Here is a 23,857-nt window from a genome sequence, read left to right as displayed (position 1 = left end):
GAGACTTGGAAAGGCTTTATGGAAAAAAAAATTACCTTTGATTGCAATGACATTTAATGTGAGTCTTGAAAGATGAGTTGGCATTTGTCAGACAGACAAATGGGAGAAGAGAATCCCAAAACGAGAGAACTAATATCAAACTGCAAAACACGTGAGCAGCTGAACACCTTTGGGAGCTGCAAATAGCACCCAGGTCAGTGAAGAGTCATGTATTCGGGTGGCAGAGAGGGGAGTGTGGAGAGATGAGTGGACTGGGAGAGATGAGGCCAGAGAGACCATCATGGCCCAGGACATGCACGTTCTCAGGCATCCACATGTGACCTGTAGGTTGGCCTTTTCCTACAGGTTGATAATTTTTCCAAGAAAACCACACTCAAGTGGCCCTTCTCTATCAGTAACACTAGTTGACACCAGCAATGATTTTTGACCAAAGGAACACAGCTTCCTGGATAACAAATGTGTAGTCTCATTTTCCACTTGAGAATCATAAACGTCAGTCAGTGGGGAAGTGAGTGAGGACTCTTAAGTATCCTGGGAGTAATGTGATCAAGTGTATGTTTCTGAAAGGTCACACTGTTGGTGGTTTGCAGTATTGATTGTAGGGACATGGACCTCGAGCCAGAGTCTAATTAGCGAACAATTACAGCAATTTGGTTGAGACACGATATGAGCCTAAACTAAGGCAGATAGAAGAGTATAAATCGACGAATTCTCAAAGAGTTAATGTCATCCATTCACAGTCATTCATTGGATATTGTTGTTGGTAGGGAAGAAGAAAGATTCAAGGGTAATTTCCAGTTTTCTGCCAGATTAAGTGATGGTGTAATTTATTGAGAGATGTGATGTAAGAATAGGAATAAGTGTAGGGAAAGAGACGTTCAAAGACTGAGGTGTAGCTTTAACACTCATCCTCAAAATAGAAGTCGAAGAAGCCACTTGACACGTGAGCTCAGTGAGGAGGCCTTGGCTGAACGTGTAGGCGGGAACATCGGCAGAGAGGTGGGCAAGCCCTCAGGGTGGATGTGATCGTCTGTGGAGATGCTGGAGAACAGGGTGGACTCCCTGCACCGGTGAGAAAAATGGGGGTGAAGGAGCTTCGTCCGTGTCTTCCTGAATGCCCTGTGAGTCTGTGCAGTTTAATGCGTGGAAACCTAATTTCTTAACCAGCTTTTCCAAATAAATAGGCATCACCATCTTTCAGTAAGAAATCCTGTGAATGCTACTTTGCTGGACAAATTCCTCCTACTCTTTCCTTCCATCTTCCCCTAAACCTTGTGTGTTCTCCCATCCGAGTGTTGGAGACTTTGTTTTGTTTCCATGTCTACACCATGCATTGAGTTCAGGCCTTTCTTCATGCTGACTGAAGTAATTTCTTTTTGTGTCCTTTCTCCGCTCAGTTCCTTCCAACCCAGAGAGAGGTTAAAATAACCTTTCACATTTAATGTCGCCCACGCAGCACATTCAGTACTGTGTCATTGTGCTTTTATGTGTCCCTCTTACAATGAACTTTTTCCTTCCATTCTTACATAACTTCAGTCGATTACAAGTTCTCTGTGGATAAGAATCATGTACTATATGCCTTTAGTGAGATGATTAACCTGAAAAAGAAACAAAACAATAAAAATGTAGGCTTTTATTACTGGTAATATTGTAGGTTAGCTATGTGAAGACTGAAAAACGACTGAATATGTTAGTTTAAATATTAAAAACACATTTTGTCTCTTGGTTGACCAAAAATGAAAAAGTATGTCTAAGAGCAGGAATTAGAGAGACAAGGAACATGAAAATTGGATTTCTTCCTGAGGGTCACCTGCTAACACCTGATGACCTTGGGTTTCCATTCTGATGGATGTACAGATCCTGGACCAGTTCTGGAACATTGAAACCTGTCAGATGATTCCTGTGTAAGGCTAGAGCCTCAGGCTGGCCAGTGTGGCTCCATGGTTAGCGTGTCAGCCTGCGCACCAGAGGGTCTTGGGTTTGATTCCCAGTTAAGGGCTCATACCTGGGTTGCAAGTTGGATCCCCAGCCCTGTTTGGGGAGGCAACCAATCGATGTGTCTCTCTCACATTGATGTCTCTCTCCCCCCCCCACACACACTTCCCTTCTACTCTCTCTAAAAAAAAAAAAAAAATCAATGGAAAAAATATCCTTGGATGAGGATTAACAAAAAGAAATTGTTTTTAATAGTCCTGGTCAGTTTGGCTCAGAGCATCAGCCCACAAACCAAAGGGTCGAGAGTGTGAGTCCCAGTCAAGGGAATGTACTTGGGTTGCAGGTTTGATCCCCAGTCCCCATGGTGGTCCTGCAATCAATGTGTCTCTCTCACATCAGTGTTTCTCTCTCTCTCCCCCTCCCTTCCTTCCATTCTATCTAAAAATCAGTGGAAAAATATCCTCGAGTGAGGATTAAAACTAAAATAATAATAATAATAATGCTAGAGCCTCAAGGGTACATACCTTTGCTTGAGGGTAAATCTGTTAAAAATTAAATACCAGCACTATAGAAAAGAAACTTTATTTTCTCTACTTTTCCCTGGGAAGAGATGGAAGAATATTCCCTGAGAATTCCTAACTAGAAACTATACCTCTTGGGTATAGTCAAGATAACTTTTCACTACTTGTTTGCCCTAAAAACCTCAAACGAATAAGTTTTGAAGTGGCCTTGGGTTGGTCATACCCCAATACACTTGGCAGAAGCAAACAAAAATCCTGTCTGGAATAATGTACAAAAATTCAGGCATTAGAGGATTGTGAGAGAGAGAATTCTACCACACATGAGTTCACAGGCAAAAATCACAGAACACACAAGGAAGAAAGGCGCCATGAGCAGGAACCAATAGAAGCATCAAAAAATAGAATCCTTGTCTCATTGCTGCTTTATTTTATATCTCTTTGATTAAGCATATATTTCTTAGCCTTCCATGAATTGTCTATTGTTAACTTTAGCTATTTTTTTCATTAGCTTTCTCATCACTTTCTTTAATTCTTCCTTTTTTTTTTTTTTTTGCTCCCATTCATTGTACTCCTCCTTGTTTTTCAGCATGATTCTGAATTCATCCTTTCTTGGAACATGTGTCTTCCCATATTTTTATAGGATTTGGCATGAGAAGGAAGGTAAACATAATACTCAGCCTCGTCTTGAATAAGCTACCTGTGCATTTTCAGGAGAGACATTAAGAATGTGAAATGGGCTCCGCACTAGTTTATTGCTGTTAGAGACTAGCAACGGGGTAGAAATAGCCTTAAGATGAAACTGAGTTCAATCTTCGTCTGCTACCCTCTAGTTTGGTGATCGGGGGTAAGTTATTTAAACTGTTTTTCTGTGTTTACGTTTTCTTATCTGGTGAGAAAAAAATACATAGAGCATAGCACATCTAGGTATTCAATAGATATTATGTCCCTTGAATCTTGAACCAAGGATTGGTACAGTACGACTGGAAGCATGAATGAATGGGAGCTAAGTATGAACGGAAGCTAAGCCAAAGCTCCTGAAGTAAGACATGGTGTTTGGGACATGGGATGTGTGGACAGTGTATAAGCCACGAAGCATATTAGCAGAAAGGAGGGGTGGAAAGGGAAGGAATCAGTCATAGCTGTTGATGTTGGGAGTTGCCTCCTAAGAAAAGTATAGAGAGTTGTAGTTTTCAACAAAGATACTGTTATTTAATGTTGATACGTGTAAAATGCACATGTAGAAGTTATGAAGCATAGTATTGAATGAGACGTACCTATCATTCAAATTATGAACTGAAACATTCCCAATATTCTTTAAGGCACCTTTGAGTTGTCATCCTGCCCCTTCCTCCTCCTCTCCCAAAGGCAAGCAGTATTCCGAATTTTCTCATCACTTTATTTGTGTATTTAAAATAGTTTCAGCATACATGTGCATTTTCCGAAAACAATACATTGTTCATTTTTTGTTTGATTTGGGGCTTTATAAAAATGTCATCATGGTGAATATAATTTAAAGGGACTTGACTTTTCTTTTACTTAACGTTATGTTTTAAGACTTACCGATATTCTTGCTTTTAGCTCTTACTATTTCTTTTTCATCACTATCCTACTTAAGGGTGTGGCTGTTCCTCAGTTTGTTCCATGTTCTCATTGAAGGACACAGGGTGCTTTCAGATTTTTCTGTTGTTCGAAGCCACAGGAACTGAAAATTTTTGATTTTACCTTGATCACATCCCAAACGAATCTGCGTGTTTGTAAATGTTCCAATAGGCCTTCTTCTTGCGATCACCAAGAGCGAACATGTTGCTTGATTTTTTTTCTCTGTTTCCCTTTGTATTGTAAAGACAAAATAGTGGTGGAACGAAGGAGAAGAGGGAGAGACAACCCCGAGGGACTGAAATCCAGTGCATCCACCCAGAATGTCTGGATCGTACCCCGTTCCTCAGATGCAGATGGAAGACCACTTTGCTACCCCTGAGAGAAGCTACATCTCTCAGAAAGTTTTTGGCAATTAATAGTGTTTTTGTTTACCTTAGTTCTGTTTGTTTGGAGGGGATTTTTAAAAACTAACATTAGTTTATTCTTCCGAATAATGAATGTCTAAGGAGATGCTGGTGATAGATATAGCATAGTCCAAAAGTTGAAGTTCATTAATAATTGGAATGTTGTGGAGTATGAAGTAATGAATACTAATTACTCCTTTCATGTCTGACAGCTCCCTGCGGACCAATACATCAGCCCAGACTTTAATTTGGTTCTAGTAATGGTTTCGTCAATAGCACATTAAATCTGTGTTTGAGAAGATATACAGTTGAACCTGACCCACACAGTAGATGCTGCTGTCATATAATGACCATGGGCTGACAACAGCTGGGTAATTACAAATAATTAAATCCACCAAACTCCAGACAATCCTAATTTTAAGTAAAATATATCTTATGGTAGCAATCGACAGAAAACATATCCGGGAAGATTTATCAACACGTACTTTTTCCAAAGCAAATTTACTGGCTTACATATTAGGGAAGTTGCTGATCTGTGAAGCATCTTCATAAAATTATATCTCTGTAATCTTTCAGATCTCCCCTAACATTATTGAAGTAATTTTTTAACTTTAATTTTAGCTGGAGTAACCTTACTGCAAGATGTATTTTGAATGGAAAATGCATATATGTTTCTGAGCATATAATACTTTCAAAGACATTTTATACTTTAGTCTATATTTATTTATATATAATTAATTTTTTAGTAATAGTCTTTAAGTAGTATTCCCCAAGAAGAAACTTAAAATGAACCAATAGAAATATTAGCTATGTGACATAAATTTTTATTTTTATAGAAAGAATAAAATGAAAGAGAGATAGTAGTTTACAGATATTTATTTTATAATGACTAGATTTTCTGGTAGTTGTGCTGAAATTAATACAAGGAAGTGTCTTAGTTAGCAAGTTTCCAATTTATTAAATATTATGTTGCTGCCATACAGTTGAATTATAGTGGATTATAGATCTGTTTGAATGAGGTCTTAGGCTGGATTTAAGTCAGAATCATGTTAAATTCAATCCCACACTGTAAGAGAATACGCTTTCTTGAGCTAGAAGCTTCTGCTTTCAAGTAAAATCTGGAGTTATATAGTTCTCACATGTACTTACAGTCAGAATATTTTTCTTTTCGAGTTGAATTTCATGCCTTCGGAGAATTGAATTCAGCGTTCTAGGCTCTCCTAATTTCTAAATTCAAAAATAGTTTGATCGTAGAAGAGACCTCCAACAACCTTTCTAATCCTACACTCAATCAAGATTTCTTCAAAGTGTATTACTCAGGGTCTGCGGATGCGGCATCATCCCCTCACCGTTACCTTGCTAATGTTGCTTGGTCTTTATCCAAAAGTAAATACCAAATAGGGCCACAGATTAACAACCTTAGGTTCTTTTCTTTAAAAAAGCAATTGTCTTGCCCTGCTGGTGTGACTCAGTGATTGAGCATCCACCCATGCAGCAAGAGGTTGCTAGTTGGATTCCCGGTCAGGGCACATGCCCAGGTTGTGGGCCTGATCCCCAGTGGGGGGCATGCAGGAGGTGGCCAGTCCATGTTCTCTCTCATTGATGTTTCTATCTCTGCCTCTCCCTTCCTCTCTTTCTCAAAATCAATGAAAAAATAAAATTTAAAAAACAATTTTCTTTCTTTTTTTTTTTAAAAAAAAAGGCAAACAAATATAAATGGAACCAGAATTTACTTTTCATGGTACATTATAATATTCGCATATGGATGACACGTATGTTTTATGTGATTTTTGTTTATATATCTCCAAAGGGAAATCATCTGCTATGATTTTCTTTTTCAGCTTCCTTTTTCCTCCCTGTTCAATGGTACCTGGATTCTTGCAACATTAATCTTTTTTTAAAATTCTAATTGAAGTTTGCTTTTATCTTAGAAAGATGTGTTGGTTATGTTAAGTGCATGAAGCAGCAAGACAATGACTCATTTCCATGCAGGACTTTTCTTTCCTTCCTTTCCTTGAAAGTCTTGCCAGCTGTGCAGCTTTCAGAAGAAACCAGGTTGGATCAACTTGAGCAGCCTCCCCGCCCAGGTTGCTAAGTAACACCTCCCTCCGCCTTGCTCTGCAACTGATGCTGTTGGCTGCGCTCTCAGCCGGAGCTGTTGGAGCTCCAGGTCTCATCTAGAAGCTTTCAATTTCAAACAGCAGGGTATGCAGTAAGGCTTTTAGGTGTCCATGGAAAAGTTTCTTTCCTTCTCCTAAGTATTTCTTTTTTCCAACTAGTCAGACTATATTATTTATCTTAAGACCCACCTGCTATCTCTTTACTCTGACAAAATAGCTCTAATGAGGCCTGGAGAATCATATTCGGAGAACATGTTGGCTGTCTGAATTGTCCATCTTGGAGGCACGATCTTAGGACATTTCTCTCCAAACAGACAGTATAGTGAGAAAGGTTTTGCCAATCTCTCTCTCTCTCTTTTTTTTTATCCTCACCTGAGGACATTTTTCCATTTTTTGTTCAGATAGAGTAGGAGGGAGCGAGGGAAGGAGAGAGAGAGAGAGAGAGAAACATCAACGTGAAAGGGACACATCAAGTGGTTGCCACCCGCACGACCCAACCAGGGCCGGGGACAAACTGCAACCGAGGTACGTGCCCTTAGCAAGAACTGAACCTGGGTCTCTCTGGACCGCAGGCTGACGCTGTAACTGCTGAGCCAAACCTGCCAGGGCTGCCAATCTCCTTTTAAAAAGAGTCCTGCTACAGCTTCTTCCTGGTAAAAACTTCGATCGGCCACAGGAGCCAGTCTTTATTCTAAGGTGAAGATGCTACTTTTCCAAGTTTGGTTTTAGGTGGCAGTAAAAAGCGACGCTGTTTGTTCAGGTACTCCGAAGAGCTGATCACGAGAGAAATTTATTTCGGTTTTTATGATCCAAGACTGATGGCATTTTCAAAGTAGCTACACTAAATCTTGAGAACAGTTCTAACAAAAGTAAGACACTTCCTTAGTTTCCGGACGTATATCTTAGTAACAGAACTCAAACGATACTCTCAATTTCAGGTAATCACCTTGGTGATACCGAGACAGTGCTGCCTCCTCCACTCACAGAGATGCTAGCTTTCAGGTAAATCTGAAAATTGGGGAAATGTATCCCCATGTTTATCAGAAATACTATGAACATTAACCAAGAAACCGTTTCAAGTGTTCTTAGTGTACTGTGCATATCAGTCCTCAACAACAGCGACCTTTCATGACTTGAAGAAATTGGGGCTCTTTCCATCCCAGCACACCTTTTGGCTGGATTTTGAAAGAACTTTTGAGAGAACTTTGAAATTCCCAATATACCTGATTTGCATGCAAACCTGACATATGGAAAACTAAATTTATAGTTAATCTGTAGATCACTGTCCCTATGACATACAACCCATTCAACTAAGAGGTGAGCATTTTGGCACACTTAAAATATTATATTTTCTTTTCCTGAAAGCCAGGAGATAGAAAACTTTTATGTAAATTGAGTGACTTACTGTTATAATTTTATAAATTAAGTAATTCATTTTATGAAAGTATTTACCAGGAATTATAGTTCTTGGATTAGGGCTGGGCACCTTCATAAGCAGTGCTATTCTCCTTCATAAATTCTCCATGAACAAGGACAGACAGAATTCCTACTCAGAGATCAGCAGGACATGTTCTCTGAGCTGTATCTTTAAATGTGTTTTTCTAGTGGCCATTGATTGTTGTGAGTCAGTTATATTCTCTCGGTACCCTCTCGGGATTGACAGAAAGGTCAACAGAGGTTGGGGTTACAAGCTGTCAGCATCACACAGAGCAAATGAACCTGCAGTCTGATGCAGTAAAATGAACTTTATACTAGGAGTCCAGAGACCCAGGTTCTCATCCCTGCTCGGCCACTAAGCTGTGTGACCTTGGACAAGTCATAAACTCTTTGGAGTCATAGAAAGGAATCCACTGAATGATCACAAGGGGCTCTCCTTGCTTTAAAATTTCAACTCTGGGAGGTGAAACAATGTTTTTGACTCACCCTACGTCCTATCCAATTAAGCCATGGAGTTTATACTGGGGAAACACCTTTTATTTTGGTCTGTGTTCATATAATTAGTCTCTCACCTCCAAGCCAGCAGTTCTCAGCCAATGAGAAGCAGGAGCAGGGGGAGCTCCCTCCCTTGGAGGGAAGCATTGAAACCGTATGGGAGGTTCTCCCCCACCTTGATTCTCACTGGGATAGTCTCAGGGCCACTGTCCTGTTCCTGAGGCCGTGGGGCTGGAAAATGGGTTAAGAACCGCTCCTTTAAGAAAGTAGCCACACTGCCCTGGCTGGTGGGCTCAGTGGTTAGAGCCTCGGACCAAAGGGCTGTGGTTCATTTACTGGTCAAGGGCATGTACCTGGGTTGCAGTTTCCATCCCTGGCCCTAGTTGGGGCACCTGCAGTTGGCAGCCTATTGATCTCTCTCTCTCTCAAAATCAATGGAAAAAAATATTCTCAGGTGAGGATTAACAAACAACAAAAAAGTCGCCACACTTCTGCGTTTTATGCTGCTCTTCACCTTGCTCATTGAAGTTGAAGTTCAGGAGCTCAGAGCTGCCTTCTGCAGTCTAGAAGCCACAGCCTCTGGGTTCCTCTTTCACGGAAACAGCGAAAGCAGTGTTTGCTTTTCCCACCCCCCTGGTTAACTTCGTTGTGTTTGGATCCTCCAAATCATGAGACAGCATGAGCCATCCATTTAGTTCTCCCAGACAGGAGATTAACCAAAAATTAACCTAGCAGCAATGCTAAAACCCACTGGGTCATTATGTAGTTTTTGCCTTTCATAGATCATAAACACCCCAGTTGAGGGTAATTTTCTATCCCTGGGAAATCTAAGCCTATAAAATAATGTTTCAGAGCACAATGTAAAACCAATTTTACAGGCAGACATCCTTATCTTCCATCAGCACAGCAGAGGTCCTCCAATTAACTGTCTCTTCACAGAGAAAACCAGACCTGTCCCTCAAGCAGGTAGATTTCTGGGTTTCAAACTGACTGCTTCAGGGTATCTGTAGTCGTGCAGGGGGCATTTGGAGCCCTGGGGTCACATCTGAGCATCTCACGGAGGCTGCTTTAACAGGTGTTTGGTTAAGGACATATCTCACTATGTAAAGGCTTGTGTCACCTGCAAAATTGCCAGAGCCTCGTGGTCCATGTTGGCCAGTCTCATGGTTTTGTTTTTTGTTTTTGAAAGCCTGGGGAGGGGAAGCACAGCTATGTGTAGTGGCTGATGGGAAAAAGTGTAGCTTGGTGTCACTGGGAAATCGTGGGGATTAGCTCTGTGGCTCTGAAGGGAGATGACACTAATACCACTACCTGTGTGACCCTCCAGAGGGGCCAAGGGCAAACCGCCTGCCCGCTGAGGCCCATGAGCTAAGAATGGTTTGCTGCTGCTGTTTAGCTTTGATTTCTTTTTTTTTTTAATTAAAAAAATTGTTGTAGTTGACATACAATATTATATTAGTTCTCGGTGTACCACATAGTGATTAGACATTTATATAACTTATGAAGAGCTAACAAGGGTTTTAAAGGGTTGTCAGTAACAAAGAACACACGGCAGAGATGTATGTGGCCCAAAATGCCTAAAATAGTTACTCTCTGGCCCTTTAAAGACACTGCTCTCCAGCCCCTGCTCAGGAGGGATTTCTCCCTGAGGCCTGAACAGCGCTGACTTTCAAAAATGTCAGTTGTCTTGCTAGGGGTTTGTTTTGATACACACACACACACACACACACACACACACTCACATCCTCCCCACAAATCTCAAAAGTAGGTTGACTCTTCTCATTGCAGTTCCTAAGCCTGCCACACTGAGCTGTCCCCTTAGACAACAATAATGAAGATTCTAGACCTGATTTAGTCAGTGTTCTTCATTTAAATTGAAATTTTAATTTATTTTTTGCTTGTTTTGCCTCAAATACTTTTTTTAAATTGAATTTATTGGGGTGACATTTGTTAATAAAATTATATAGGTTTCAGGGGGACAATTCTATAACATATCATCTGTATATTGTGGGTTCACCATCCCAAGTCCGGTCTCCTTCTATCACCATTTATCCCCCCTTTACCCTCTTCTGCCTCCTCCCACCCCCTCTCCCTCTGGCCTCCACCACACTGCTGTCTGTGTCTATGAGGGGTTTGTTGTTTACTTCATTTGTATTTTTTGCTCGACCCCTTCACATTTTCGCCCAGCCCAGTGTAAAAATGTTTACATTTTCTTTTCATCTAGGGACATGGATTAGTGATTAAAAGAGGAAGTTTATGAAGTATGAACTCAAACCCAGTGAACATTCGTAAGAAAATGAGGGGAAATGCAACCTGAAATCATGGGAGGTTGTGACAGACCTGACATTTCTCTGAGACACTCGCCAAGGGAGGAATATTCAAACTCAGATGGAGCAATAATCAGAAAATCTCGAGATGTACCCAGAGGTTTATAGAATATGGGTTTTATTGTGGAGATGTAAATGAGATCCGAACCTTGGTATCTCTTATGTGTGAGAACCCCAGGCAGTAATTACACAAAGCCTTTATTCTTGAAGTTTCCTTTAAAAGCCAATCATGCAAATCTTGACATCTAGGCTAACACTAATCCAGTGAATAGTGCCAGCAATGGAAGATTTTCTCAAATCTTTCTCAAAGCTTACTTACGAGATCTATTTTGAAAAACCTTGGAAAGGGAAACTCAAGTAATGGGAGAAATTTTGATGATGTTCCCAGTGAAGATATGGTTGAATATGTCTTCAGTCAAAAAGAAGGTTAACTAAAAATATGTTCTTTATGCCCGGCTGGTGTGGCTCAGTGGATTGAGCGTTGGCGCATGGACTGAGAGGTCCCAGTTTGATTCTGGTCAGGGCATATGCCCACGTTGTGGGCTTGCTCTCCAGTAGGGGGCGTGCAAGAGGCAGCCAATCGATCTCTCTCACATGGATGTTTCTATCTCTCTCTCCCTCCCTCTCTCAAAAATTAATAAAAACATATTTTTAAAAAATTTAAATATATGTTCTTATCAAATAAGACCATCCCATGAGACAGCTCATGCTCAAAGTCAAGCATGCACCTCTGAGAAGCTACAGATAGCATGGTTAATTTTCTTAACAGATTGATGAAAGTCCAAATGTTAGTGGTTGACCTCTTCAGAGTGTTCTCTTTCTCTTTTGGTAACATCGTTACTGAGGTTATAATTCACATACATGCAATTTATTCATTTAAAGCAAAGAATTCAGTTGTTTTTAGTATATTAGTTTTGGGCAGCCATTGTCACAGTGAATTTAGAACTGAAATTTCTAAGCAAGCAAACCTACTTTCTGTCTCTGTTGATTTGCCTATTCTGGATATTTCCTACAAATAGAATCCTATAATTATGTGGTCTTCTGTAACTGGCTTCTTTCATTTGGCATAATGTTTTCTTTTTTTTTTTTTTTTTATCCTCATCCGAGGACATTTTTCCATTTTTTGTAGAGACAGAGTGGGAGGGAGAGAGAGGAAGAGAGAGAGAGGGAAACATCGATGTGAAAGGGACACATGGAGTGGCTGCCACCCGCACGACCAACCAGGGCCGGGGACAAACTGCAACCGAAGCATGTGCCCTTAGCGGGAACTGAACCCGGGCCTCTCCGGACCGCAGGCCGACGCTCCAACCACTGAGCCAAACTGGCCAGGGCTGGCATAATGTTTTCAAAATTTCTCCATGTTGTAGCATATATCAACACTTTCTTTTTTAATATTTTTCTTTATTGATTTTAGAGAGAGAGGAAGGGAAAGGGAGAGAGATAGAAACATCAATGAGAGAGAACATCGATCAGCTGCCTCCTGCATGCCCCCCGCCCCACTGGGGATTAGCCCCCATCCTGGGCATGTGCCCTGACCAGGGATCGAACTGGTGATGTCTTGGGGTCGACACTCAACCACTGAGCCACAATGACCGGGCAATACTTTCTTTTTTATATGCCATTGTTTATATATACCACAGTTTATTTATGAGTTTGCCGACATTTGGGTTGTTTCTACCTTTTGGCTATTATGAATAATGCTGCAATGAACATCTGTGTACAAATTCTTTATGGACATATATTTTCCATTCTTTTGAGTCTTTACCTAGAAGTAGAATTGCTGAGTTAAATGACAACTCTATATTTAAGATTCTGAGAAACTACCAAAACTGTTTTCCAAAGTGGTCACACCATTTTACACTCCTACCTGCAGTTTATGAGGGTTCTAATTTCATTCCATCCTCTCCAACACTTATCATTGGCTGTGGTTTTTACTGTAGCCATCTAGTAGATATGACATGGAACCTCGTTGTGGCTTTGATTTGCATCTCCTTGATGACTAATGATGTTGAGCATCTTTTCAGGTGCTTATTGGCCATTTGTGTGTCTTTGGAGAAATGTCTGTTCAGATCCTTTGCCCATATTTTAATTGAGCAGTCCTTTGATCTGTCCCATTGTAGACACTTAATACATATTTATTTATTAACCAAATAAATAAAAGAATGAATGAGTCATTATAGAAGTTTCATACCCATAATGCCTGTTATGAGAAAGTAAGTAATGTTGGTGAGAGCAGAGGCTGTGCTTGTCTTGGGAATGGCTGCATGCCCAGTGCCTTAGAGACTCTCCAGCAACCTGCACAGTGTAGGTGCTCAGTAAGTGTAAGTGCTTATTGAATGAATGAAGGTTGGCTGCAACATGTCTCGTGATAAAAAGAAGTAACTAAAGAGGTTATCAGTAAGGTATGTGATTATTTTTTTATTTTTTATTTTTTTATCCTCACCCGAGGACATTGTTTTTGCATTCATCTTCAGACAGAGGGAGAGGGAGAAAGGGAGGAAGAGAGAGAGAGAAACATCAATGCGAGAGCGACACATCGAGTGGTTGCCACCCACAGGACCCCAACCAGGGCTGGGGACAAACTGCAACCGAGGTACGTGCTCTTAGTGGGAACCAAACTCAGGTCTCTCTGGTCTGCGGGCCGACGCTCTAACCGCTGAGCCAAACTGGCCAGGGCAAGGTATGTGATTATTTCATGAGCATGATATCAACTGGAAAATACGTGCAGGTGTGTGAACAGATGGTGTCAGATCTATGACCTGTGGAACGGGCTCAGGGCCACTGTACCCCAGCTGCCCTAGCAGCCACTGCCTGGTGCACTTACCACAACTGACCTGTGGTTCATTCACCTCTTGATGTTCTCAGTGTTTCTCTTTAACAGAGAGGTGAATGCTCACCTTTTCTAATTGTTTGTTTTAAAGAGAAGTATGTATTATACACATGTACACTGGCCTAGAAGAGGGTTGCTACCTGAATTGCTCAATTTTCTTCTAGGAAAATAAATAAATAAATAAATAAATAAATAAATAAGAAATCTCGACAAAGTAAAAACAAACCAAAACTAGATAATGTGAAACAATTCACCATCTAGTTTAGTAAAGAATGTCTCCCATGGTAGCCTGTTTGGCAAATCTTTTCAAGCTTGCGAACACTTTTGTTATGAATAGAAGATCCACTGGAAACAAAATTCGAGAGTTGGTCATGAATCTGATCAAGTTGTTAGAGAATCTTAGCTGTAGTGATTACATCTTCAGTGATTATGTGATTTAGTGATTAAAGCTTTGGTGATTTGAGAAAATTATTCTTTAGCAATATTTACACAATGACATTGTTTCATGAAAATGTCTCCAGGCCAGCAGAGTAGCCAGTGGAGATCAGAGGGCCGGCTGTCATCCTACGACACAAGAGACTTCATCTCCGGCAGGACACACTGTAAAACATCCACCAACAGCACCCTGAAAGATTGCCATATTATGACATTCTGGGTGTGTCTCCTCAAGATAAAAGGATATTGCTGCAAACACTATCAGATTTTAATAAAAGAGGAACATTGCCTGAATGCTGAATCTATCCAATTTTCCAAAATCGATAAACTTAGTGAAATAACATCTCACCTGTAAGTCGGTGAGAGAAGTAGTACAATACTTTTCTCATGGTTATTTAAAATATTATATTTAAATTAAAAATGATGTAGACTTTGGATGACATTCTCACATCATTCTGATGCTACCTCTGTCATTGTAATACTCTGTACAGTGACCAGGGAAGAATTCGGAATGTCTGTGAGTGGTTAAGATACGACAGGAGGCTGAGAAGACACTCCTTGCATCAACCACACTCCCAGGCTTCTTATATGAATTTTCACTCCTACGCAGTTCAGGCCACTCAGACAGATTTTGCGAAGTTCCAGTATTCGGGGTTTCTATCTGATGCATGAATTCAAAAACTCCCCCCTTTACTAGATCCGCCTGGCAGGTTCCGGAGAGGGAAAAAAAAGACCACAAAATAAGCTGGACTTTTTAAATAGAATTAATATAGTGACTATTTACAGAACGCACTTTCAGAGGGAAGGGCAAAGGAACCCAGTGGTGGTGTTCAGGCAGCCCGGGATCTGCAACTGTTTGCTGTCACTACCGCTCGACCCCAAGGGGCTGCTGGGTCCTGTGAGCACAGCTGTGCCAGGGGCCATCCCAAACGTGGCCATGTTCTCAGCAGGACCCCGCCATCAGCAGACCCCAGTGCTGAGGCAGGGAGGACCCACGTGGCCCCCTCTCCTCCTGCGCTGCATCTCCTCAGTCCTCACATTGGCCAAGGTCGTCCAGAACCCACAGGGGAACGGAGCCCAGGGGACGACGTGCTTACAGGTTAGACCCAGCATCTGAGAAAGGAAAATCTGGCCTTCTCCTCGGGGAGAGGCTGCATTCATTCAGAGGTTAGCTTGTAATTACAGCAACCACTTCCTCTCACTAAGCAACTCTGACAAGACTGAGGGCGTCATGGCAACAGAGGTGAAAACGCAGCCAGGCTTCGGGGAAGGTGGGACCTGAAGGCCAGAGAACCGGGAGCATGCTCTGTCTGCACTGCTCTCCACCTGACGTCGGTTCAGTGTCCTACCTCGGGAAACGAGGGCTGTCTTTCTCTCCTGCTTGGTTCAGGAGGACAGAATGTCTTCAACACAAGCTTTAGGGCTCCAGTTCCAACTCCCCCTTCTCTCTGCCCCAAACCCCAGCCGCAGAGAAGCACTGTGATTGGAACAGTGTGGATGAGGTGCCCGCTGCTGGTGCCCATGGCCAGGAAACAGACACAAAACAGAAGCCTGGCTGCCGAGAGCTCACCCCGGTGCGGGATGGAGCTAGAGGATCCCTGCCCTCCACACAGGAGGCTTCTTAGGCTTTGTTCTTGCACCAGTACTTTTAAGTCCATATGTATTTTAAATATATATACACCTATGCACAGACATACAAACACACACATGCTCATGTTATCCTTAAAGAATAGCAATGTTTAATATAATATTCATCAGTGAGTATAATAATAGAAGCTAACATTTGTTATTTTAGTTCCTTTGTGTGATTTATTGTATTTAATTGTTGCAATGACAGTGTTTGGTGAGTACTGCTATTACCACCACGCTGCACATGAGGAAACTTAGTAATATACAGGTTAGTGGATAATTTTTATTCTTTTTTTTCACTTTAGGGAAACCGAGAATAGCAGAAAAATCCTGAACCCGCTGGTCTTGTGACCTAGATACGAGATCAGGATACAGGATTGGAATGACACCTTGCTCAGGTCTGGTTCGGGGGGGCTCCTGAGTGTCTGTGTTATGTCCCCTTTAGGTATATCAGGATTGGAGATAAAGAATGTGAGTTTAACAAGAACTTCCGTCTTCTCCTTCACACAAAACTGGCGAATCCTCACTATAAACCAGAATTGCAAGCTCAGACAACCCTCCTCAATTTCACGGTCACCGAAGACGGTCTGGAAGCCCAGCTGCTGGCAGAGGTGGTCAGCATTGAAAGGCCAGATTTGGAGAAACTCAAGGTAAAAAATATGAAATCACCCACCAACACTTATTCAGCACCAGCTTTGCACAAATTATGCTGCCAGACACATGAGTATTAGAGGCGTCCTGCCCTCCAGGATCGTGCTATTTGAGGATGTATGTGAACAGTTAACAACGATTCAGGGGCACTTCTGATGAAGGAGGTAGTTCGGGCTGTGCCCCAGGTAGGAGGTGGGCTGGCTCGAGGTCTAGTTTGACACAGTTTGATGACTGTGACTAGGACAAGCAAAGAGACATGAGAGTCTTGGGAAACAGGTCTGTGTTTCTGCAGGCATGTGCCTTTGTAGGTTGGATGATCACCGCGGATTCAGCCAAAGCGAAAGAACAAAGAAGAGGGGTAATGGAGTAAGGTGGGAAAATTTAAAGGACTTGTTGGTTATGACTAACGTTTAAAGGAAAACATATGGCTTAAAGTGCATTGACTAGGAAAAAATGCTGAAAATAATTAAATTCACGGTTGAATCCAGGAAACAAGAAAACAACAGAGTTAGATTATAAACGCAGGCAGAAGGCAGTGGTAGTGTTAAGTGATTGCAACAGAGACTGTAGGGTCTGAAAAGCCCAGGGTATGTACTCTCCGACCCTCTGGGAAAAGCTGCCACTCCTGGTGTAGACCGTGGTTCTCAGTGGTGGTTCTGGAACCAGAGCAGCGTCAGCATCAGGTGATAACTTCTCTGAATACACATTCTCAGGCCACAGCCCAGATCCTGCCAAGTGAGATTCTGTTTACCAAGCCCGGCAGGTGGCCCTCACCCATGCCCAGGTTCATTTGAGACTGCTTTCCCCGGGGGGGTTACTCTGCACAGTCGACAGCAGGGCAGAGACAGGCCTGGGGTCAAGGCTGAGTGTGCTGGGGCACACTTCCCTGGGGTCCCTTCGGTGACACTGCAGCATGCCAGGAGTGATCCACGGGCCAGGGTGCAGAGGGCCACAGGCTTGCAGCCGGAACCACTAGCTGGGCAGGGACCATGTCTGTCGTTGAGACACCATACGACTATGTAGGAAAGGAGTCTTGTCCTGGTAACATGCTCACACATTTTTTTTTTCTTTCTTTCTTTTTTCCAAAAGGTTTGACAGCTTGGTTAATGTATTTATTTGTTTTTACTTTTGGTAATGAAATCTTTCAAGCACATGAAAGTAAATCGTTATGAATCCCCATACGTGTTCATTATCCAGCTTCAATAATTATCAGCGTTCTGTTGCTCTCCCCCTAATCTTTGTCTGAAGCAGCTTTCAAAAATAAATAAGTTTATTTTATTTTGGAATAATTTTACGTTTATTTCCATAAAGGTTGGAAAGGTATTACAAAGTTCTTGTGTACGCGAACCTAATTTCAGTTCCTTCATCGTTGTTTTTCGTAACACAGAAATAAATGTATTTAAAATGCTGTTCTGGCCCTGCCCGGTTTGGCTCAGCGGTTAGAGCATCGGCCTACAGTCCAGAGAGACCCGGGTTCGGTTCCCGCTAAGGGCACGTACCTCGGTTGCAGTTTGTCCCCGGCCCAGGTTGGGTTGTGCGGGTGGCAGCCACTCGATGTGTCCCTTTCGCGTTGATGCTTCTCTCTCTCTCTATCTCAACAAAATATGGAAAAATGTCCCCCGATGAGGATAAAAAAAAAAAAAAAATGCTGTTCTGCTTCACTAAAACACATTTGATTACTTTATCTAAGTGATCAAATTTGTGGACATAGACTTGTTCATTATCCTGGAATGCCCATGGACTCAGTAACAATGACCTTGCTTTTCTTTCTGACATTTAGTAATTTGTGCCTTCTCTTTTTATTCTTACTTAGTCTGGCTAAATAAAGGGTTATAGATTTTATTGATCCTGGAAAGAACCAACTTTTGGTGTCTTGTTTTTTCCATTGGTTTTCTATTTTAAATTTCACTGATTTGAGCTATAATTTTTATGGCTTATTTTCATCTGTTTGCTTTAAGTTTATATTGTTCCTCTTTCACTAGTTTCCTAAGGTGAAAGCTTAGAAATTAATTTTAGATCTTTCTTCTTTTCTAATGGATGTTGTCAATGTTCTAATTTTCCCTCTAAGCACTGCTTTTGCTGCATATCACATTTTTATGTTAAATTTATATTTTTATTTATTTCAAAATATTTTAAATTTCTCTTGACACTTCTTTTTTTGACCCATGTGTTAGTCCGAAGTCTCTTGTTTAATCTCTAAATATTTTGAATTTTTTTCCGGCTATTTTTCTGTTATTGATTCCTCACTTAATTTCACTGTGGTCTGAGAGAATGCTCATATTTCTATACTTTTAAACCTTTTAAGATGTGTTTTATGACTGAGAATTTGTATATGTATTCTTCTGTTATTGGTGAAGTATTCTATAAATGTCAATAGCACCCAGTTATTGATGGTGTTGTTTGGTTCAACTATATTGTTATTGATTTTCTGCCTGCTAGATCTGTTAATTATGGATATAGGAGTTTAAAATGCTCCAGCAATAATAGCAGATTTGTCTACTTCCTGCAGTTTTATCATTTTCTTTCTCATGTATTTTAACACTCTGCTATTAGACACATACACATTAAGGATTGTAGGGGTTTTTTTGAAGAATTTGACCCCTTTATCATTATGTAATGGCCCTCTTAGCTCTTGATAATTTCCTTGTTTTGATATGTGCTTTGTCTGAAATTAACATAGATACTCCAGCTTCTTTTGATTTGTGTTAGTGTGGTATATCTTTCTTCATCCTCTACCTTTGATCTCTCTGTGTCTTTAAAGTGGTTTTTGTTTTTTGTTTTTGTAGACAATAGATAGTTAAGTCTTGTTTTGTATCCACTGTGTTCGTCTCTAACTTTTAATTGATGTATTTAGACAATCCATATTCAAAGAGATTATTGCGATAGTTGGAATAATATGTAACATATTTGTCATTGTATTTTATTTACTGCACTTGTTTCTTGCCTTTTTCTTGTGTGTTTTCTTCCTTTCTGTCTTCTCTGGTGTTAATTGAGCATTTTATATGATTCTGGTACCTGTCCTCTCTTAGCATATAAATTTTACTTCTTTATTTTTTTTTTAATTGAGTGGTTTCTTTAACATTTACTATATACATTTACAGCTAACCTGTAAAGTGTTCACTTTCAAGTAACACTATACTGCCTCATGAGTAGTTCAGGTGCCTTTTAACAGTATTCCCATTTCCTTATTTTAGATTGGTGGTATTTTTCCTTTAATATTTTAAATATTTTACTCTACTCTTTTCTTCCTTATATTGTTTCTAAGAGAAGTTCCATGTAATTCCTGTTCATTTATCTATACAGATGAGATTATCGTACCCACCCCACTTGGCTTCTTTAAAAATAATTTTCTTTGTCTTTGATATTCCGCAGTTTAAATATGATATGCCTGGGCATAAACTTTTTATTATTTACTGTTCAGGATGCTGTGAGCTTCCTGGATTTGTGGTTTGGTGAATGTCATTAATTTTGGAAATTCTTATCCATTATTACCTTCAATTTTTTTCTACTCCTTTTTCTCTTTCAAGTATTTCCATTACATGTATGTTATGCTTTTTATAATTGCCCCACAGTTTTTGGCAATTTTTTCTTTCTTTTTAAATTCTTTTTTCCCCGCCCTGACCGGTTTGGCTCATGGTTAAAGTGTTGGCCCAAGGACCAATGAGTTCTGGGTTCAATTCTGGTCAAGGGCACGTACCTTGGTTGCAGTTCATCACTGGCCCTGGTCAGGGTCATGCTAGAGGCAACAATCAATGTGTCTCTCTCACATCGGTGTTTCTCTCTCTTTCCCCCACCTCCCTCCCACTCTGTCTGAAGATAAATAGAAAAATATCCTCAGGTGAGGATTTTAAAAAAATTAATAAATAAATTCTTTTTTCCCTTTCAGTTTGAGAAGTTTCTTTTGACATATCTTCAGGTTCACTTATTCTTCCTTTGACTGTGTCCAGCCTACCAATGAGCCCATCAAAGACATTCTTTATTTCTGTTACAGTGTTGTTTTTTTTAAATATATTTTTTATTGTCCTGGCCAGTTTGGCTCAGCGGTTAGAGCGTCTGCCTGTGGTCTGGAGAGACCCGGGTTCGGTTCCTACTAAGGGCACGTACCTCGGTTGCAGTTTGTCCCCAGTCCCGGTTGGGTCGTATGGGTGGCGACCACTCGATGTGTCCCTTTTACATCGATGTTTCTCTCTCTCTCTCTCTCCCTCCCATTCTATCTGAACAAAATATCAAAAAAAAAAAAAAAGTTTTTGGGTGAGGATAAAAAATATCTATCTATATATTTATTTTTTTTAGATATATATTGATTTTTTTAGATAGAGAGGAAGGGAGAGGGGTAGAGAGATAGAAACATTGATCAGCTGTCTCCTGCATACCCTACACTGGGGATCAAGCCTGTAGCCCAGGCATGTACCTGGACCGGGATTTGAACCTGTGACCTAATGATGCATGGGACGACGCTCCGTCCACTGAGCAACACTGGCCGGGCTCTGTTATAGTATTTTGTTTTGTTTTATTTCTAGCATTTCATTTTGTTTTTTACTTAGAGCATCCATCTCTCTCTTTACATTGCCCATGTGGTTCTACATGTTGCCCACTTGTTCCATGAGAATCCTTAACACATTAAACATAGTTACATTTAATTCCCAGTCTGATAATTTCAAAATCTCTGCTATACCTGAGTTTTGTACTGCAGTTGCTTTCTCTCTCTCTCTCTCTCTCTCTCTCTCTCTTTGGTTAATCCTCACCCAAGTATATTTTCCCATTGATTTTTAGATAGAGAGGAAGGGAGGCAGTGGGGGGGGGGGGGGGGGCACACGGGGATATTGATTTGAGAGAAACACATCAATTGGTTGCCTCCTGCATGACCCAACTGTGGCCGGGGAGCAAACCTGTAACTCAGGTACATGCCCTTGACCAGCCTAATCAAACCCACTGACCCTCTAACTGCTGAGCCAAACCAGCCAGGGCTGTTTTATCTCTTCAGACTGTGTTTTTTGCCTTTTAACAAGAGCCAGATACAATGTATTGAATAATCTGAACTGAGGTAAACAGAGCTTTACTGTGAGGTTCCATGTTTATACAGCTAGGAGTCAGGCTATGTGTAATGTTTGTTGTAGCTATTGGTGCCATAGGCCCTAATTCCTCTACTATCCTTGACTTTGTCTCCCTAGAATCTCCTTCTTAAATAGAGTCCATATTTGCAGATCTCTCAGTTGTAAGGTGGTGTTATTATACAATATTGATGTGGTGGTAAGATATTATCAATGGGAAGTACTCTATAATCTTATGATTAAATCACAGGGTTTTCCAGTAGGACTAGTCATTGGTTTTTGACCTTCAGAAGAGTTTCTTATCATTTATTTTCTCTCTCCTATGTGATAAAAAGAAGTCTAGAGGAGGCTGAAATCATCTAATCACCTCCCTCCTCCATCAGATAAGGCTTCAATCAAGTGATTGTCCTTGAGGGCAGGCTTTATTTCAGTGTTTGCTTTCCTCCGGATATATTTCAAAACAGTTCCTTTCCCCTCCCCCTGCCCAGAGCAGGAGTAGATTTTGTACTGATCTTCACTGTGAGAACCTGGTCAACTCCCAAAAGTGTGGAGGGCAACCCGACACAGGGTCCCCAGAAGTTCTTGACTCTCAAGTTTTACCTCCAGCAATTAGCTAATTGTTATGTAGTGTTCCCGGTAAACTGTTATTGTAATCACCCATCTAGTTTTCAGAGTGGCAGTTTGTTCTGACATCAGTTTTTGATGGATATAAGAAGAGTGATTGATTAGATGTGTATGTGTGTGAGAGAAGCATAAACCAGAAGTTTCTTCTTGTAGGATAGATTATTCCTACAGCTTCATGAGTTAAATGATGATGATAAATGTTTACACTCTGGACCCTGGAGTCTGACCAGATCTTAACATGCTTTCTGAAACTTTTTAAAAGAATTGTTAAAAATGATTGTCAGGCCCTGGCCAGTTTGGCTCAGCGGTTAGAGCGTCAGCCTGCGGTCCGGAGAGACCCGGGTTCGGTTTCCGCTAAGGGCACGTACTTCGGTTGCAGTTTGTCCCCGGCCCTGGTTGGTTGTGCAGGTGGCAGCCACTCGATGTGTCCCTTCACATCGATATTTCTCTCTCTCTCTCCCTTCCTCTCTCTCCCTCCCACTCTATCTGTACAAAAAATGGAAAAATATCCTCGGGTGAGGATAAAAAAAAAAAAAAAAAGATTGTCGGTAATGTTTTAATGTTTTAATGTGAAGTGTGTTTCATTATATATGATTCCATGATTAAGGAAACTCTTAAAAACACGAATGTAACAAAAATAAAATACAATAAAAACATGAATGTAACCACCATGTCTTAAACTTCTTTCGGTTTGTGTTAGTTGGTTTTGACAAAGCACCAGAATGACTTTAAGATCGAGCTGAAGTATCTGGAGGACGAACTCCTTCTGCGCCTCTCTGCGGCGGAGGGGAGCTTTCTAGACGACACCAAACTGGTAGAGAGACTGGAGACGACGAAGACGACAGCCGCAGAGATAGCGCACAAGGTAGGCAAAGGCAGGGGACGCCAGGAGGCTTGTGCGGGCGCTCTGGATAGCGTCCTCGGGTGACAGTATGATCACATTGGTCATTTCTCAGAGAGGGGATGGATTGTGGGATTCAGGTCATCTGATAAACTGCCCTAGAAAATGGACGGGGTGGGTGCTGAATGGAGAGAGAGAGGGCCGCATGCGTGCTTCTCATTCTGCAGTGCTCCAGTCATTCAGATGGACTGTCGGGCTGTTGTTTGTTCTGTGTGGCCAAATGTGAAGACAACCAGGGCCTGCTGGCTGAGATGCTGTCAGACCTGAAAGGGTTTCCTTGAGCATCTGGCCCTGGCAGACCGGCATCGGCCAGTCTCACCGCAGGGTTCCTAGTCTGTTGTACATTTTTGAGAGACACTTAGAGCTGAAGTTTTGTTTCCAGGCCTTCAGTGCCAGGAGACTGAGGAGAGATGGTCTCCCGCGGTACTCAGATGCGTTCTTCACACTGGGAAATGACATTTCCTAAAAGCCAATCAGATTTCTCAGGGATGACACTCCCTGCTGAACGTCCAGCATGCCTCGCAGGGTGCGTCATGCATGGTGTGCACTTTGGATTTTCACGAGTGGCCATTAACCCTTCAAATTCTGTTGTTAAAAAAATAAAAGGAACCTGTGTTTGCTTTCTGGACTATCCTCATTACTAAGTAATCTATTAATTACCCACTGGAGGCAATGCCCCCACACATCCAATATATTGGTCTTTGTTTAAGCAAGGAAATGGAATTCCAAATTACTCTCTTTTTTACTTAAAAGGAATTCTAGGTGGCTCCTGAGATGGTGAAGATTAGAGCAATTAAGTAAATTAGGTTTTAGCTTTCAAACTAACTTCTAATTGTCTCTTAAAATGCCTTGTAGGTTCCTATCTTCTTAAAGTATTGCCATATAGGGACTTCCCTGT

General features: G+C 41.2%; 1 protein-coding gene across 1 annotated transcript in view; it reads left to right on the top strand.

The window, feature by feature from the left end:
- The window catches only part of DNAH11 (dynein axonemal heavy chain 11), a 293,033-nt gene that overhangs the window by 223,254 nt on the left and 45,922 nt on the right, over positions 1-23,857 (top strand). Inside the window, 2 exon segments of the mRNA XM_036246718.1 lie at positions 16,178-16,382; positions 22,759-22,923. Of these exon segments, the coding sequence (XP_036102611.1) occupies positions 16,178-16,382; positions 22,759-22,923 (370 nt within the window).

This window comes from Molossus molossus, unplaced genomic scaffold (genome assembly GCF_014108415.1).
Source record: "Molossus molossus isolate mMolMol1 unplaced genomic scaffold, mMolMol1.p scaffold_m16_p_7, whole genome shotgun sequence".
In the NCBI taxonomy this organism is placed as follows: Eukaryota; Metazoa; Chordata; class Mammalia; order Chiroptera; family Molossidae; genus Molossus; species Molossus molossus.
The sequence above is the reverse complement of the archived record's forward strand: the minus strand, read 5'-3'. Positions and strand labels throughout refer to the sequence as shown.